We start from the raw sequence: 20,202 nt of genomic DNA, 5'->3' as shown, positions 1-20,202 counted from the left end.
AGAATCATTCCTTGTCGGGTTACCTACATTAAATTCATCTTGTTATACAACTACACAGAGCACTACAGGAGTCTTTCATTTCCTTGTTGCCTAAGACTTAGAGAAATATGCTGCTCCTGTCCCCACCTAATGAGTTACACTTCTAAACACACTAGTGTGCACTCATCTGTACATGCACAAGGACTGATGCAGAAGACATGACTACTGTAATATTTTAAACATATTTCCACAGCTCTTTCCTGTTGACGTCGAACTCTTCCTTTTACATTCTAACCAGCATGACATAATAAATTACTTGTAAGTTTTAGAAGTAGAGAGAGAAAATGATAGTCCAATTCAGTTAAAGACTAGGCCAATCCCTGGGTTTTGAAGATCAAGAAACCTAATTTTTCTTTTTTTGCAAAATTGAAACTTTAATTTAGCATCTATGACTTATTTTTCCTACTCACGATACCGTAAAAACAACAGTTTGACTTCATAGACAACATAAGTAATAAATATAAAAAATGTGTAGTAGTGTTTATAAGAGCAGGTAGTATAGTTTAAGACATAAGTATAAAATATCCTTTAAAAATTTTTCATAATGTTTAATGAATAGATTCAACATTTTAAAGCATTTCTATATTTTCCCCAGAGGCTGCCATTTAATAATCTGTTTTCATTTCCCACTTGGTTTATAGTTTTATTTTCTGTAGCAGTGTGTTTTCAGGTGATACAGTTCAACTAATAGTATCTGGAAGGGTGCATCATTAATCCTTGGTGATGTGATTTTTCTTAATATCCTTCACCACATCTTTCAATCTTATATTTGTTTTGAGACACAACTTAAATGTTTTACTACACTTAATGTTCCAGGGTACCCTGACAATAGCTAATACATTCTAATCAAGGCATTATAAAGTTCAATGCCAGGTAGAAACTACTCATGTGTGTTGAAATGGTACAGTAAAAGGAACAACATCTCCAAATCTTAAACACAAGCAAAACTTTTTATTGTGGTACTCTCCAAAACCACATGGATTAATTTGTTTATTGTAGATTTTTATCCTTTACTTTCACCATTACTTTATTTATTCATTTATTTTACATCCGGATCTCAGCTCCCCTCTTCCCAGTAACCCCCCCCCCCCATCATGAACTACTTTTTTTAAAAGCACTATTTTCATTAAAAAAGAATAAGAAGAAAAAGAAGGAAGGAAGGAAAGAAAGAAAGGCTCAGATGGAGAGATGGCTCAGCAGTGTAAGAGAGCTAGCTGCTCTTTCAGAGGTCTTGAGTTAAATTCCCAGCAACCATATGGTGGCTCACAATCATCTATAGTGTGCTCTGATGCCCTCTTCTGGAATGAAGATGTACATGTAGATAGAGTATTCATATACATTAAATTAATTAAAAAATGGAATGATAAAAAAAATGATAACCAACTACAGACTTCACAATATTGGGCAAACAACTGCTCCTGGATATTATATCTGAATGAGAGATGGAGAAGCAGCTGCTCTCTCAGGATTGTTACAAGTAGAAAAACTATGTAGTAAAAAGTAACATACTTAGGCTTAACTTTTTCAAGGAATTCAAACCATAAAAGGAGGAAAACATACACTACTCTGAAGGACAAAGTCTACCAGTATCTGCTCCTCAGATTGCTTCCAGAACATACCACAGATTTCAAGATGTACAGTTCCCCAAATCTATGGATGCTTAAGACTCTTATGTAAAATACTGTGATGGCTGTATATACTTTAGATCCTCCCATATGTCTCAAATCTTCTATAGGTCACTTACAGTAACCAATACAATATAAATGTTATGCACATGCTTGCTATACCATACTGTTGAGGTAATCATGACACGATAATCTGTACATGTTCAGTAGTCATGAAATCTTTTCTGAAGATTTTTGTATGCATTGTGTGAATTCTTATCTGTGAAACCTATAGATAAAAAGGGCTAGCTGCTTTTGCCACAGACTGTCCTCTTTTGTATGCTAATCCTACTTACATCATTAGACTTGCACTTTTCCTTGTGAGAATATATAGTCCATTCCAAAAGCATATTTACTGGTTTTGTCAAAAGTCCTGACGTTTCACCTCCTGACCAAAAGATTTCATGAAGAATTGCCTTTTCTGTTACCTTTAGACTCTGAGAATCTGACCAGTCAAACAACCTAATGAAAATATAGACAAAAATTAAATTATTATTCCAATTTAATCATGGCAGTTATTAGACCAATTCTGACAGGACAAGAACGCTAAGAATTTTTGAGAAAGGTAATAATATTAAAGACTAAAGATAAGATTAAAATACAGCACCACTATAATAAAGACAAAATATTACAAATGGCCTCTTGGGCTGAATATACCATGTTAAGTAGGCTTTGTGGAAGTCACTTGGAGAGCCAGTGCCAGCAAGGGAGAGTCAGGCAGGTCCTTGGGCCTTACTGCCACTCTTCTGTGAGCACCAGGACAGTAACAGACCCCGGCTCAGTTAACAGAATGGATGCTCCTGAGAAATGACTCTCAAGATTGAACCTCTGGTCTCCATATATATGCACACACATGTGTGTGGATACATACACACAAATGTACACATAACAACAGAGAAAATGGTCTTAGTTCAATAAAAGTCAGTAATGGATACAGGCTTTACATGGCATTAGGAATATATGTGTGTTTTACATTTGGAAGAGTAAGAAAAATATAAACTGAAGAGAAAGAAAAGGAACATAAGCAAATCTTCACTGCCAATGGCTGTGTTTGAAAATTCTAACAAAACCTACATAAAACATAAAAGTTCTAAAAGATAAACATAAATCAACAGAACTTTAGAAACGTGTTTGAGATTGTTTGTGATTAACACTTACTTTTGACTCAAATGCCGTACTTCACTTTCAAGTAAATTAAAGAAAAACTTGAGCAATGTAAGATGGACCATCTTTGAACCAATATTTTCTGATATTTGATGGCAGAAACCTTCATTGAAAAGACAAGACCTGAAAAATATGAACCCAACAATGTATTTTATAAAAATAGTTATTGAATAATTTGTGGACAAAATATTTCTTTTTTTAAAGACTACCTTTACAATTTTAATAAAACCTTTATCAAATTTAAAGGAAGTCCAACAAAATTATTTTAGTATTTTCTTCCTTTAAGTTTAAGTCATGTCAAATAGAAATGATTTAGTTTTTAACACAAATCTAGTTTTTCTGGTCTCAATATAATATTTAAGAATTATCAATAACTCACTCTTTGCCCATTTCACAGATTGAAAGCAAAGACTCAGGAATTTCACCAAGTACTTTTGATGCAAATTATGAGTTATAATTTCAGTTTATAATACTAATTTTAGTACTCTTCCTTACCCATGACTACTTTCATTTCCACTACTTAGCAAAGAAGGGTAAATGGCTTCATAGTCAACAGTTTCAAAATTCAGTATTTTACTTGCATCTTCTGTCATAATCATATCCAGCAGAATTTTAAATGATAGTTGCTATGTTCTACTGCACACCTGAACTTGGTTTGTCACACGAGGAAAGCATTGGTTAGCACAGCTGTACATTATACTCACACAAGCTCACGTGTACTTGTTACATAAAAAATTTTCTTAAACTTTTTATGTGTGGATATTTTTGCCTGTGGAAATCAGAAGGTAAGGGCATTGGATCCCCTGGAAGTCAGAGGGTTGTGAGCTGAGTGCCTGAACTCTGAAGCCATCTCTCCAGCCTCTGCTGTACATTTTTAAAGAGAAGGTAAGACCACTAATAAATTCCAAGGCTCATAGAGACAGAGTTGCTCATGGTACTCATTATTAACTCTACATTTTTCTGTTAATTTCACTCTGCTGCTTTCTATTTCTGCATCCAGTTTCCTTATCTCTGTGTGTTTCTTTATGTGCATATGTGCTGATATCAGAGGTTGATGTCAGGTATCTTCTTCAATCATTTGCCACCTTATTTATTTTATTTTATTTTATTTTATTTTTTTATTAATTTATTCTTGTTACATCTCAATGTTTATCCCATCCCTTGTATCCTCCCATTCCTCCCCCCCCCCCCATTTTCCCATTATTCCCCTCCCCTATGACTGTTCCTGAGGGGGATTACCTCCCCCTGTATATGCTCATAGGGTATCAAGTCTCTTCTTGGCAACCAGCTGTCCTTCCTCTGAGTGCCACCAGGTCTCCCCCTCCAGGGGACATGGTCAAATGTGAGGCACCAGAGTACGTGAGAAAGTCATATCACACTCTCCACTCAACTGTGGAGAATATTCTGACCATTGGCTAGATCTGGGAAGGGGTTTAAAGTTTACCTCCTGTATTGTCCTTGGCTGGTGCCTTAGTTTGAGCGTTGCCACCTTATTTTTGAAGTGAGGACTGTCAATGAACCCCAAACTCACCGATACAGCACCTCTCCGTGACTCTGTTTCTGCCTACCCAGTGTTATGATTATAGGTGCACTGCCATCACACCAATTTTAAAGACAAGCTCAGGGGCTGGACTCGGGACCTCATGCTCGTGTGCCAAGCATTCTGCTGTCCCAGGCTCCAGTGTTTATAATATCCAGGAGGCGAAGGGACTAAAGCTCAGCTCATTCACGCTCATCAGTCTTGTAGATACTCTTCTTCCCGTTTATTTTGCAACAGAAACCGGATATGTTCTCAAGAAATTTACAAAGATCTAACCTTGGTCTAGTTTCTCTTTTCTCCCTTATATAAGGGACATTTGTGGATACAGAAATAAAGAAGTCTTCCCAATAAAAGATTATCAAGTAAAGTTATAGTAGGAATAATAAAATAATAGATAATTCAGCTAAAGAAAAGAAAACAGGAGTCATGAAAATAGTTAGAAAACAAAGAAAGGCCTAGAGAGGAGACACATGTAATGCCATATTTGAGAAACAATTAGTCCTGGTTAAAAATTCAAATTTCTAATTATAGTAACATAAAGTCTTAAAATAGGTATTACATATGCTCATAAATATTTATGATTTTTGACACTTATATTCAATAATTTTTCTTTGAAAAATATATAAATTCATGATTTGGAAAAATTTAACATTTGGTATTATTCTGAGTCTATTTTGTATACTTGTGTTTTTTTAAAAGATATTGACAAACATGCTCAATATATGGCTTGTCCTTTTTGTAAGTTTTACAATATCAAACACAAGCATTCATATTTTTCTAAAAGCACAAATATGCTTTCATTAAAACAACTATTAGAGACAATTGGCATCTTCACCGTGAAATAACTCACCTTATAAGAACTTCCACTAGAGACCAGGTGCCTTTCATACAAGTTGGACACTGAAATAACTCTAAGTAGTATCTTAACATGGCTGGTGATTTCCAAGGAGGATGCAGATGAAGAAGAGCTGATAATATATGAAAATATCGACCAGAAAGTGCATCTATATTATCCTATTATTTAAAAATGAAAAATGAATAAATAAAAATAAAATTCTGTAGCTAAAATAGTTTCATCATTTAATTTAGCTTAAGGCTAAAGCAGTAATTCTAGCCTACTCTTATGATCTACATATCAGAAAATATTAACTATTAGAAGTAGTATGTATAAAATTTTTGTATTAGGATGACAGAGTTCCCAAAGGTCATTTTAAAGGAAGTTAAGGTGGATAGCAGCTTCGCTTGTCTTTGTAGTTCCTACAACACAGTATACACCTGTTACGGCATAACATCAGCATCCTGCTGAACACAGTAGATAACCTCTTTTCCAAAGCTGCACTCTCTCTAGGAACTACACTCATGTAGCCTGTATACCACAAATAAAGCGACTATTACTGAAAGCATTTGAGATCATCACAATCTGGCAAAAAACAAAAACAAACAAACATAGCTACCGTTTATTTCTCCTTTTTTAACTGAACAATATTTTTTCATATAATATATTCTTACCATCCATTTTTTTTCCATTCCATACACATTTTGTTTTTAATGTCACAATTTACATATTTTTGTATTTATATTTATAACCAAATACTTTAGCTATGTTAAACAGAATATACATAGTTCTTTTAACTTTATACCAGGTATATGTTATTTATATTAGAACAATATAAATGTGACCACTTATTTTACCTGTGATCTTATACTACACTGTATGTTTTCTTTTTTTTTTATTAATTTATTCTTGTTACATCTCAATGTTTATCCCATCCCTTGTATCCTCCCATTCCTCCCCCCCCATTTTCCCATTATTCCCCTCCCCTATGACTGTTCCTGAGGGGGATTACGTCCCCCTATATATTCTCATAGGGTATCAAGTCTCTTCTTGGCTACTTGCTGTCCTTCCTCTGAGTGCCAGCAAGTTACCATCCATTTTTAAATATTTTTTTTGCAACAGAAAATGATTCTAGCTATTTTGAGAAGATAAAAGGCTAAGCCACTCAGAGTAGTAACTAATAGTTAAAAATAGAAAAAGTGGTTACTAATGGGTACTACACTTCCTAATAAAATAAATTAAAAAAAAAAACCAAAATATTAACATTTTAGCATTACTTGAAAAAAAAAAAAAAAGGTCTAAGCACACAGGCTGTGCTTACCTGCAGTGCACTCTCTAGAAGGGCATGGAGAAGGCACACAGGAGGGACATAGTGGGCTTGCAGAGAAGAAAGCTCTTCAATGGCTTCTTTAAAGAACTGTCCCTCTATGAGGCTTTCAATTAAGTTTAATATTCCTCGGGGGAACTCTGCATTTTTAACCTAAGGAAAAATAATTGTATGTCTGAATGAAGAAAAACTGAACTCGGAGATCAGATCCTGAATGAGTAAAGAACTCTGTTTCCTCATCTATAAGAATACAGATGACTCCGTCCTTACTACTTGACAGGTTGCAGGACTTCTGAACCTTTCTGGTCCGAAACAAATACTATGCACTACTATATTTTATAACTAGAAGACACGTAAGTGTTATTAGCTGTTATACTAATTATTCTTCATTGCCTTAAGTGGTAAGATAAAATATTCCTCTAAAAGAAAATCTTAAAGAGGAACTGTTTGCCTTATAAACTTGAGGGCTTGAGTTTGATAACAGAACTCATATTTAAAACAAAAACAAAAACACGGAGTACATGTTTTTACCCCCAGTGTTGGGGGAGGGAAGAGGCAGGTAGATCTTTGGAGTTCACTTAACTAGTGTTACGAGCTCTAAGCCACTGAGAGACCCTGTTTCAAATATACAATACAGTTTTCCATTAAGTGCAAATTAGGGAATCATAACAATTGTATGGATGTATATAAGTATAACTAAAAGGGTTTCAAAACATATTCCTCCTTAGTCAAAATATTTTTATCAATGAAAATAACTAAGGTTAGTAGCTTATATATGTGATTGTGGACCTTTGAAAGTTAGAGTGTTTAAATTAAATGGCATAATTTGTGACTCTATTTTGAGACTTCAAGATTAAAAAAATAAACATTTCTTTCGTTTTTTTTTTTTTTTTAACCTGGTGTTTTTCTCTTTTAATTATTTACCAGATTAAAAAAGAAAAAAATAGTGATTGTTTTTCTTCACCCCCCAAAAATAAACATTTCTAATGACCACACGGAGTAAAATAATCCATATAAAAGAATGAATAGTAATAAAGAAAATAAAATATTTTGGAGGTGTTAGATCAAGAATTTAAGACAAAAGTAGTAATTATAAAAGTTAAGAAATATTAAAAAGAGTATATATTTCACCTATCATGAATATCATGTAAATTTTTATTTTTCTCAACACTATCGAAAGCTGTATTGAAAAAAATTTTCAACAAAATAATGCTTCCCACCCCGTTTCTGATTAGAAGTATAACATTACTGTTTCTCTTTTGCCCCAGCCACCATCAATTCCAAGCCCCTTACCTCTACATTGTATACAGGCTGCTTGTCTATTCTAACGCACTTGTATCGGATAGCCTACAAAACAACAACCATATAATTAAATTTAACAGTTTAAGTTGAAAAACATATTTCAGCTTACAAAGCACAAAACCCTGGACAAACATTCAAAACACATCCAAGAACACATTAATAGCTATAATTAATTTGATACTCATTTTGGCTCAAATTAGTAACTTTCATCATTTCAGGCTAATAGCACTCTCATGAATAGAACAGTTCTATTGCCTCCTTAATTAACTTCAGGTCATTTTCACTAGAAATCTGAAGTTGTCTATTGTCCTTAGCACTTTAATAATTAAAAATATAAAACGGAGAGGCCATTTATATAAGAGTCTAAAGGGGAGGAAAAAGAAAGTGAGTCAAGTTTTCTCAACTATGACATAAAAACTTCTTGTATTGTTTTAAAATATATGTACTTGTAAAATTTTATAAAAGATTATAATGAAAAATATGTGTAACAAACAAAAAGATAACATCCTGACTCAAGAAAGTTCTACAAAGATACCCAATATACAAGCCAATGGAAACAGTCTAAAAAAGTAACTGGCAAAGAAATACAAAAATTGCCCATGAAAGCTATAAAATACATTGAAGTTTCTTACTAAAAGGAGTTGTAAATTCAAAGAATAATTGTCTGGTTTCTAGTCTGGAAATATAAAGATAGAAAAACAGGAGCTCTTACTTTAATAAGAAAAATGCCAATCATCTATTTTTATACCCCTTCATTAAACTCAGCTGCGGTGCAAAGGCTATCGTGCACCTAGCTAGCCTGAAACATCAGACAGCACATTATAGCAGTCACTAAACACCATGTTTCTGAATTAAAACAGCTCATAACTCAAATATACCATTCAGTTGTATCTTAAAACAAAGGAAGAGGTTTAAAGCTTTACCTGAGCTCTAAATATGTCTTTGTATATCTGCTTCTTTAAGGCATTTTTTACTTCAGTTAGATCCACATTTGTCCTGACATCCTCGGTCTTTGACTCTTTGGCATAAACAGTAAGAAGAGAATTCTTCATTTCTTTCTGCATAAATGTAAAAACCTTTAGATACTGTTCTAAAGACAGCATTTAATACAGATAAGAGTGTAAGCCTAGAGAAACCCACAACAATTTACTTGCTATTTATATGTGATTTCTTTGTTTGGGTTGTTTTTCATCTCAATGCCAGTAAGTGCTGGACCATTGAGTTATATCTTTAGCACCTCAAAGAATCTTTCATTTGACCCAATCATAAAACCCAAGTCTAAACATAAAATTAATTTGACCTTTTGCACTTCTTATATACATAACCTGAAAATAACTTTATATATTGCTTAAGCATACCTAGTATATTTTGCTTGGCCCATAACATGAGGTGAGGCATAGATTTTTCTACTTTATATCAGAAGTTTTCAACATCACATGTCACTGAGAAACACTTGATTTTCAAGTATTTCCGACTTTTGATTATTAGATTTCGAATATTCAATCTATATACACATACTCTGGCTTGTAATGCAAAATAAAGTTACACTTTAGGAAAAGCTTATCTAAGAAAATATGCTTTAAAAGACAATCCCCCTCAGGAACAGTCATAGGGGAAGGGAATAATGGGAAAATGGGGGGTGGCGGGGAGGAATGGGAGGATACAAGGGATGGGATAAACATTGAGATGTAACAAGAATAAATTAATAAAAAAAATAAAAATAAAAACAAACAAATAAACAACAAACAAACAAACAAACACAAAAGACAATTTTATTATAAATGGTTCTGTATTCCATCAGAGAAGAACAAGATTAGAAACAACTTTCACATTTTAAGAGATTTTACAAACTACATATAAAAGTAGTTCAAGGTGGTGTTTTCCATTAAAAAACAAACAAACAAACAACAACAACACCCAGTCGCAATGGTGTTCCCTCTAAGAGCCAACAAACATCTAACAAAAGGCCCAATACCAGACATGAGAAACCCTCTTCTGAGTTGTGCAGGGCTGTCTTAGGGGACTCCTAAAACATAAAGTGTACTCTCATTGACCTTGGTTCTCTGCACCGCCATCAAGAGAGAGATGGTAAGTCCCTATTGCTGAAGACACCCATACACTACAGAAATTCTATGCCAGCCTCAAAAGGATGGAGGCAACTAATAGTCCTATCTAGCCATGAAACCTATGAACCACATCAACCAAGAGCAGGGCACAATAATCTTAAGGATGCAGCAGTGGTACACATACCATAGTAGGAACCAAGAGCTCCCTAACTAGACTTAAGACCCACTCAACAGGAGGAATATTGTGCCTGGTACTGGAAACCTACCTAACTACTCAATGCTAGTGAAGTCAGGGTTATCGAAGAGAATCTATAACTAATTTCCTAAATCAGTATAATCCCTAAGAGCAATCTATATTTGTTCTTATACCCAAAGACAGGAGTAATGTTCACCCCTCACCAAAGAAAATTTCAATTCTCAAACAAAAAGGGACCACTACAGAAAACCATATGCAATCAATAGGTAAAGTTGTAGAACTTAGTCCTAATAAATACACCTACAAAGCATACACTTAAGGCTCAGGGGATTTTGGAGGAAGAGGGGGCTAGAAATACCTTAAGAGCCAGAGGGATCAGAGTTTGTGTGAGACTGTGTCTCCTAGTGACATCAGAAGCTACATCCATGGCTTCACCAACATGACAGCCTAAACATGAGCTGAACAATAGACATGCCAAACTGGATGGGGGCAAGCCCATGAAGCCGTAATCCTACAGAAAGAACTATAGGCAACCGAGGAAAGCTGGGAGGGAGAAAGCTGGTCTTCCCTAGGCAAATCACCTATCGTCTAGTGTCAAAATGTCAGCCCTAAAAGCATACATGCAATAAGTACCATTATCTGAACAGTTCCATATGGGACTTTCACACATACTCTGGTGCCCCATAATTGACCACGTCCCCTGGATGGGGAGGCCTGGTGGCACTCAGAGGAAGGACAGCAGGCTAACAAGAAGAGACTTGATACCCTATGAGCATATACAGGGGGAGGAGGTCCTCCTCAGTCACAGTCACAGGAGAGGGGAATAGGGGGAAAGTGGGAGGGAGGGAGGAATGGGAGGATGCAAGGGATGGAATAACAATTGAGATGTAATATGAATAATTATTTAAAAAAAAAAAAGAAATTCACCTCTGTTCTAGATCGTTGTTTCTTTTCCATTTTGTTTATGGAAAATAATTTGAGAATTATGATTAACCCAAATTTCCTTATATATTCATATGAAAACATTTTTACCATAGACAGTTAATTATAACATAAACTATAAATATTATACCAAATCATGAGTTGTTGCTAAGTATATAAATTTAATACAGTAAGCAATTTCAAAAGTCAGATTACCTGTCTAGGTAATGAAGAGAAACCACACCACAAATCCTGCAGCCTCACCTGATCTCTGTGATGCACATGCCTTTTAAAAGTACTTGAGTCATGGTCATCATCAGTTTTGTAATAACTTTCTTTTTTGTTCTTTTTCCTCAAAATGTAACTCCTTTTGATATTTTTATCTTTTTTCTTAGCTTCTTTCTGTATTTTGATCACAATTAAGCAAACCAGAATATGAATTAAATATTACAAAATCCAAATAAGCTAAAAATGGGGGTGGGGCAGGGAGTGGCTTACAACATAAGCACAACACAGTAGTCAACAGAGCCCTGCTCTACGCAACAGGAAAAGCTTATCCGCTTGCAAGTGGATATACATCAGCAAATAAATGAGTAACTAAAATGGGAAAACAGTCAAGAGTCACGGAGACCAGGTGACACACACTGTCCTCATAAGCAGTAACTTCACTCCTGGGAGTACATGCTCCACTAGAGCAATCCCTGAACATCTGTACCAAGAGTCACACAAGAGAATATTCACTGTTGACAGCAGAACTGTTTGATAAAATAGCCAAAAGAAAAAAAGAAAACCCACACACTTTTGTTATGTTCCATAACATTTTTTTATGGAACAAAAAAAATGCATGAAGATTAAAAGTGTAACACAGTCAAACAACAAAACATGTGAGGAAAATGTTCATAAATAGTGTGAACTACAAATGCTCATTAACCAGCGAAACAGTTAACTGTCATTTGGGACTCATCTAACTGGGAAAACTAAAATGACAAGCTAAGGAAGATAACACAAACTCTAAAATAAATCCTTCTGGGTAAAATGGAAAAGATACAGTTAGGAAATGACACAGAGATGGCTTAAAAACTGATATAACTGATTCTTTCCCAGGTGAATGAGTTCATACACAGGGACTTGTCCCTTCCTTTCAAAACACTGCATGAATGTCTCACAATACTTCTGTTACATGTACGTCACAGGACATTTCATGACTCGCATGTGTTTGGTTATTTAGAAAGGACTTATATTTTTATTTGTGAAATTTTACCTGATTCTCATGTGCATGTCTTCTGAATATATTTCTCTTTTTAACAGATTTCATATCTTTTCTGACGTCTCTAAATTTTTTTTTGTGATGTTCGCTCAGAACAAATCTATCATTAAGATCTTCATCATGATTTTCCATCTTGTTCTGCATGTTTATAAAATTAGTTATACTTTGAGTTAAATATAGCTTTAACACAACTAATGAAGTCATAATAAAAAAATTCAGGAAAGCAGGCTTTATAAAAGACACACGAGATTAAATTTAAAATGTAAAGTGAATTTTAATACATCCCAGTTATACAAAAAACGCCATAAAACATATGCTCTGCTTGGCACATTTTATAAGTAGTAAGTTACCAGATAGATTTAGTTAACTTGCTTATTTAATTTACAGTATGGAGTTTTACAAACTACTTTGTTTTAAATGTGAGAGATTTCTATGTTTATTTTATATACATCCTAAATTTATTTTAATTTCCTTATCTTTTGCAAAAAATATCTATCCTCCTTTTCTATGTTTAATAAAACAGAATCAATTGTGATAACATCATCATTTTATATTCCTTGATATATGTAAAAACTGTTCATACTGAATTTAGAATGCATATTTCAGAAACATCAATTAAAAAAGCCTCTGACCAAACTTGCACATACGATCATAGAATGGAGTCTAAAAGGTCACATAAAATTTCCAAATTTCTTAGCATAAATATCAGTTTCAATTTACAGAAAAAAGTTTTAGTTTAGATTATTACTGAGTTATTATAATTACTTAGTTATTGCTTTGATAAAACATGAAATAGACATATGAAACTGTATGAAATGAATATTTGCTTTCCTACAGTAGAAGCAATAATGCTTTTTTGTTGTTTATCACTAATGTCTGAAACACTGCATAAGAGCTGCAGCCTTCCTGTTTTTTGGCTGTTGTCGGGTTTTCCATGTTAATACAAATTAATTTGTTTTAAACTTTTGTTCTATTCATTCAAAGCTATGCATTTGATTTTGGATCATTTATGAACAGAGTGCTCACAGGTGAGGAAAAGTCCTACGAAGCATATGCTGCAATCAGCACACAGAAGTTTTAAGTAATTAGCATGTGCTGATAATATAGTATATTTGAGGAACTCTATATTTCTATAGGAATATCTACATTATTTCAAAAAGTACTCAAGCACAGACCTAAAAAAAAATTTTCTAATATGCTCAATTCACAGGCTAAAAATATAGGCTTGACATGTTAGCATTTAGATACCAAATATTTTTATCAAGAGTGAGTCATTTTCTGTAATTCTTTAGGAAAAATCAGAGACTATCTAGCTAATAAGATTTTACCTGAGTTCTATATCTGTTCTCTCTAGCATCTTTCATTCCAAGAAATCCTGTGTCTTTCTTATAGTCTTTGCTTTTTTCTTGATTGCTGTATTTGGTCCAACCAGAATTGATATGGGAATCTTCATCATTCTGAATTTCTTTCTGTATGTTAATAAAAAAATTTTAGGCCATTAAATAATTGTAGTAATATTATTATGTACATCTATTATATATATTTTATTGACTTCAACTTAATATATAATTGCATATTATGTTCTTTTTTCTTTCTTTTCTGGTTTTTTGAGACAGAGTTTCTCTGTCTTATCTTGGGTGCCCTAGACTCTGTAGACCATGTTGGCTTCAAACTCACAGCCTCTGCCTCTGGATTGCTGGGGTTAAAGGCGTGCGCTGCCACACTTGGCTGCATTTCTTAGTCAAATAAGTCCTCCTAAAACAAAGGCTATTAAACACTGGCAAAATATTTTAAGGAACCAATACTTACAGCAAACTTTGCAAATATTAGTGATTTCTGTATGTCACAAAACCAAACAACTCTCCCCAAAGAATGTTTTGTCTAGGAACTACTATTTATTGAGGAATAAAGGCCAAAAATATTTTTTATAGCCTTGTAACCATTAACATTACAACTCAGATAGAAAAACTGTCCACTTATGGACAGAGTGTCTTGTCTAGTAACACACATCATCAAGGACAAACACATTCATACAGTCCTGTGCTAATTATAGTTACAATCCAGGGCTTGAGAGATCTCAGCCAGTAATCTATTGGCCATGAAAGCATGAAGGCCTGGATTCAGTCTCTAGAACCAGACAAATAAAATAGTCTTGTCTGTGGATACACACTTACAATTCTAGGACTTAGGAGGTGGAGACAGACAGGTTCCTGAGCCTTGCTGGCTAGCTGGCATAGCTTACTTGACAAGCTCAAGAAACCTTGTCTTAAGAAACAAAAATCAAAGAAAGAACAGAAAACACAAAACAAACCCCACAAAATAAACAACAACCTAAAAATAAAGTGGATGATTCCCAAGGAATGCTGTCCAAGGCTAAGAGCTAGCTCTCACACTCAAAAGCTGCCCTCTACATTCAAAAGTGGACCTACATGAACCTACACACACCCCTAAAAAGTACAATCTAGACTTGTCAAGATGATCTAAAATTGTTAAGTTGTGGATAGACTGTTTACTTTTTTCAGTCTTTTATTGGTAAGTTTTCTCATTTGCAAGATAATTTAGCATCTATCTTACAGAAAAGTAACAGAAAAGAAGATACCCTTACCTCCTTTTACTACAAACTGTCTTTAAAAATCTGAATTGAGTTCATATACCATCTTCTATGTCTTTAAATTATATCCTTCTAACTATACATATGATGCAAACTAGCTAAAAGTAAAGGTGGGCTCATGATGGTTCCCATGATGCCATTGTGCAAGTGTCCATAGAATTACATTTCACAAAAACAATGGAAGACAAACATCTTAGGCAACAATCACAATAGACTCTAACCTACCTGCCACACTGCCTCCCTTACTTGTGGGGCACCCTCTTGCAGGTAAAAGTCCCCCTCAGCAGGCTGTAATTTTGTAGTGTGAGAACAATCGTGAAGAGCAAGTGACTGAATGTCTTTATCAACTCAGAGAATTTAAGTAAAACTTAGAAAAATAAGAACTTCTCTCCCTCCATATTTAATAATCAGCCTAAGTTCATAAATAATTTCTATTTTAAACAATTTGCAGGAAAAAAATGTTTTTTTCTTAGACTCAAATGATTGAAAGAAGATAAATCCCTAAACCCACAACAATAAATGTTAAAAATCAGGCCTAACTTCCTAAGCATTTCAGTTAAACAGAATGCAAAGGACCACCTATTATAAAAAAGACCAGACACATTGTTTACTTTTGTGTCCTCATCAGTAGCTACGCAGAGATCTGCACATTAGGAAGTACTCTAAGTCAAGGACTCTAAGAATATGCAAAAAAGTTAAGTTGAAATGTTTTATTATACAGCAAAAGATAAAGGACAGCATAAGGCTATGAGCTCCACTCTCCATGCCAATGTAAAGAGTAAAATGAAAGGAACCACATGGTGTGGTTGTGCTGGCTCCACATCACTGCTGCTGTTCTTGGTGGTCATCCATGGTACTGGCATCACCAAAATGTTAGGATCCTGTGCTGCAACTGAGTTGTTCCTTCAGCACTAGCCCTTCCTAGACTCTCCCCAGGGACTCCAGTCCTGCTATACGGTGCCAAACCTCAGTTACTCTCCATGATCCCTCATGCCTTCAAAACCACTTCCACCTGGGTAACTCTTAATACTACCTAGTTTATCTATGAAAACAAGGTACAACCTTGGCCACTTCTGGACCAAAGCTTCTGTGTGTGACCCAGAGGAAACACTTGCCAGAAGAATTCACCTCATGATGCTGGAATCTTCTTAATCACAGCTGATTCTTCAGTCCCAAATGACCAGCATCCAGTGTCCCAAGAAAGCAAAGGCTTTACTTTTTAGTGTTTCTGGTTTCTTGTTAATCCCAGCTGAATCTTCAGTTCCAGCTGACTAGACACCATAGATTCTTCAAGAAAAAGGCCAGGTAGGGCTTGGCTTCCCTCTGAGAATTCACAAGTCCATCCTTCATCATCGGCACTACTTTCAACATTCTTATCTTCCAAGCTCACTGAGCTCTCAAACACTCAATGGCATTTTTAGCCACAAGGTCCAAAGATCTTCCACAGTCCTCCCCAAAACAACATGGTCAGCTCTGTCACAGCAATTCACCACTACCCCCAACCTGTCTTAGTTAGAATTACTGTGGCTCTGATGAAAACCCCATGACTCTTGGCAAAAAGCAACTTGGGGAGGACGGTTTATTTCACTTACAGTTCTATATTATCAAAAGCAATGGGGGCAATAACTCAAGAAGGACAAGAATCTGAAGCCAGGAGCTGATGCAGCTATAAACCTCGCATCCTCACTCCTCTGTATGCAATACCCTGCCTCTTGACTTAGGTGTATGCAAAAGCCACAGTTCACTGTGCAACTGTATAAAACAAACACTAAGTTTCAGGAGTATTAAGACATCTCCATCCGAGAGCCCAGACTACCCAGTTCCCAGCTTTTCTGTGTCCATCTGTCTGTCTGTCATTTCTTTGTTTCCTTGATGCTCCCAGTGAGATACAAATCCTTACAGGTCAACATAAACACTTCTCTGAACAATATATAACAATATTTTCTTCAATTTATTATTCATTAGATTTATAGAAAATATTTCATATATATTCAATTTTTATTCTTTATAAATGTTTGCTTAGCATCTACTAGGTTTGAAAGTCTGTTAGGTTTTTCACCTTATTTATTATTTGGAAAGAAGTTCCTATCTAGTCCATTTTATGAGGTATAGTGCTATATATCAATGTATGACTAAAAGCCCACTGATTCAGAAAGTGCTTTACTGAGGTATAAAGCAGCATCACAGCGGCAGTGAGAGTCAGCCTACCCTGTTTCTTTCAGATGTCTACCTTAGTTTCCTGTGTTGGATTAGGTGTAGACATACTCTACTCACTAGGTCTAATTGTAATATCCCACCAAGGCATTTGTCACTGAATGAAAGAATTCACGAGACTGGATTATGAGATTAATAACAAGAAAAAGAACCTGAGGAGTCAAGTAACAAACAATAGTGTTTTGAATGCTTAGTTCTTAACACAGACTTACAGCTTTTCAAAAAAACAAAACAACAAAAACAGCGCCTTACTAATATAGCTCAGCCAGGGCAGCCTAGTCTGGCAATCACCACATAGCGTTGACTGGCTGTGGATCTGCGACCTCCTGCTACAGCTTCCCAAGTCCTGGGATCCTAGATGTGACACTACGCCAGGCTATACTTTGATTTTTTGGGGGGTGGGGGTTGAGAGGATCTTTCCTCTTTTCTTTTTGCGATTATAAAACAGTTACATCATTTTGCCTTTCTCTTCCCTCCAGATCCTCCTTGCTTGTTTTCATGTTCATGGCCTCTGTTTCTCACTAATTGTTGTCACATGCACACATGTCTTTGTGTATATATTCCTAACTACAACCTGCTCAATCTGTATAATGCTACTTATATGCATGTTTTTAGGGGTGACCATTTGGTATTGGATAAGTAATTGTGCTCTTCCTGGAGAAAATTATTTCTCCCAATCCCAGCATTCCTTAGTTGCCTGTAGCTCTCTGTATACAGCTGAGGCCTAGTGGTTTTTCTCCCCATGCACTGTGGTATCCTTATTGCTGTTGCTCTTGTTCGCATTAGGCAGTCATGTTGATGAGATTGTACGGGTGAGTTCGTTTCAGTTGATTTTCTAGTACTTGCCACCAATGATTGAAAGCCATTCTCCCCCCAATCCCTTTAAAACAAAACAAAACTTTTTTCAAGACAGGGTTTCTTTGTGTAGCCTTGACTGTCCTGAACTCGATTTGTAGACCAGGCTGGCCTCAAACTCATAGTGATATACCAGCCTCTGCCTTCATGAGGCATGCACCATCACGCCCAGATGAAAGTCATTCTTAATTGTATTTATATCTGAATTATATCTGATCTGTATGGAACATATACAGGCTTATAGTTATTATTCTGCAGAGAACAACAACTGGTCATGAAGTATTTACATCCTTTTTGGCATTATAGTAATCTAGGGATAATATAAAGTATACAGGAGGTGGAATAGACGCCATATAAATCCATGCCATTTTACATTAAGCGCTTGAGAGTGGAGCATCTGTAAACTTTGGTATCCAAGGGGGAGTCTAGAATCTATATGCTGGGACTTCATTTCACCCCTCTGCTATTTTATAAAAATGAACATTTAAAGCTGGGCGCCGTGGTGCACGCCTGTGATTCCAGTACTTGGGAGGCAGAGGCAGGTAGATCTCTGTGAGGTTGAGGCTAGCCTGGTCTACAAAGAGAGTCTAGGATAACCAAGGATACAGACAGAAACCCTGTCTCAAAAAACAAACAAGCCCCCCCCTAAATCTCACCACCCCCTCCCTGGCAAAAAACATTTTAAAATGTCTAAGACTTATTTTACTTACCTCTAAAAGAAAATCTCCTAAATACTGAATTGGATAAAATGGAGCCTTAAAGTTCTCTTGTTCTCGCTCAGCGCTGATTCTTGCATTACTGGCAATCACGTGAGTTACCCCACTTGAAGAATTCTTTGGTAAAATGACATTTGCTTTTCCAGCCTCCAAAACTCTAAATAAAAATGTTGATAAATGAAAAAGTATTAGAAAAATTGAGTTCATTCAGTCAATTACCAATTACTTCCTTAGGGATAGGAATAAAATCTATTGAAAATAAAATTATTCCTTTCGGTCACTGAGAACCATGGAAAGTTAGCACCTATAATAATTTCTTAAAATCTGAGATGTGTAGAATAAGTATTTACGAAGTATTCTTTTTATCTTTCTGTTTCTTCATAAGGGAGCATTTTTCATGAACTGCGAATATTGAAGCAATTGATATGAACAAATCATAGCAATGAGCTAAAACAGCACTCAGGGAGACAGCTACCCTGAAAGGCAAAATACACTTCCAAGGAGATCCCTGTAAACCTAAAATAAATATGCATGTGCATGCACACGCACACACACACAGCTGCCGCAACTCAAACAAAAGAATGCCTAGTCTTGCCCGGCAGTGGTGACACATGCCTTTAATCCCAGCACTCAGGAGGCAGAGGCATGGGCAGGCAGATCTCTTGAGTTCGAGGCCAGCCTGGTCTACACAGTGAGTTCCAGGACACCCAGTCTCAGAAAAAAAAAAAAAAAAAAAAGTCTAGTTTTTGGCTAGGCTTTGTAGTATACAGCTAGAATGCAGAATTTGGAGAGGGTGGAGAAGCATGTTTAAAGTTACCCTGGGGTGAAATGAATAAATTCTAAGCCAATCTAGGATATAAGTGAGATCCTGTTTCACCAAACAAAGTAAAACAGATAAGAAAAAGAAAAGAAAAGAAAAACTTAAACTTATATTAAGAAACAGTTTTAATTAGGACTCAGAAGATTTTTATACCACAAACTCATTCAAATATGAATGGCTGTTTTTGCTTCTTTTTAGGATCGAGGAGGCAACAAGAGTCAAATAATCTATAGGATAACAAGTTTTCTTAAACCTATGACAGAATTGAGAGATGAATTATGTTATGGAAAAGATTAGATACAGTAACTATTTCGCTTTTGCAGAAGAAAAGAACAGAAGAAAACATGTCAATGAGGTTCTGTTTTATAGATGTTTTGTTGTTGAGACAGGGTTTCTCTGTGTAGTCTTGGCTGGTCTGGTGTATTTAGTTTCAAAATCAATTGAAAGATAATACTTTTTCTGTTGTCAAAAAACATTTTTCTCTAAGAAAGATATAACCTGCCCCCCCTCCAAGAGAACCCCTGTACCCAGAGTTAGGGTTGGGGCAGAGTTCTGCTTTTATCTTTCCAGGAAAATAAAAGAATCCAACTAGGCAATCAGGAGACCACTGGACAAGTGAAATACCTCAAGAAAAAGACAGAGCATCAAGAGAAAATGTTCCAAGA

At 35.4% G+C, this 20,202-nt stretch overlaps 1 protein-coding gene across 1 annotated transcript in view; it reads right to left on the bottom strand.

Annotated features, from left to right (window-relative positions):
* The window catches only part of Slf1 (SMC5-SMC6 complex localization factor 1), a 52,771-nt gene that overhangs the window by 21,377 nt on the left and 11,192 nt on the right, over positions 1 to 20,202 (bottom strand). Inside the window, exons 5-14 of the mRNA XM_051172283.1 lie at positions 18,712 to 18,874; positions 13,650 to 13,790; positions 12,316 to 12,459; positions 11,319 to 11,456; positions 8,795 to 8,929; positions 7,863 to 7,916; positions 6,564 to 6,722; positions 5,258 to 5,421; positions 2,862 to 2,990; positions 2,000 to 2,165 (exon numbers count right to left, since the gene is read on the bottom strand). Of these exons, the coding sequence (XP_051028240.1) occupies positions 2,000 to 2,165; positions 2,862 to 2,990; positions 5,258 to 5,421; positions 6,564 to 6,722; positions 7,863 to 7,916; positions 8,795 to 8,929; positions 11,319 to 11,456; positions 12,316 to 12,459; positions 13,650 to 13,790; positions 18,712 to 18,874 (1,393 nt within the window). The remainder of the gene's footprint in view (positions 1 to 1,999; positions 2,166 to 2,861; positions 2,991 to 5,257; positions 5,422 to 6,563; positions 6,723 to 7,862; positions 7,917 to 8,794; positions 8,930 to 11,318; positions 11,457 to 12,315; positions 12,460 to 13,649; positions 13,791 to 18,711; positions 18,875 to 20,202) is intronic.

The sequence above is a fragment of the Acomys russatus genome, chromosome 30, assembly GCF_903995435.1.
Source record: "Acomys russatus chromosome 30, mAcoRus1.1, whole genome shotgun sequence".
NCBI classification, from domain to species: domain Eukaryota; kingdom Metazoa; phylum Chordata; class Mammalia; order Rodentia; family Muridae; genus Acomys; species Acomys russatus.
This window is presented reverse-complemented; position numbering and strand designations above follow the sequence as displayed.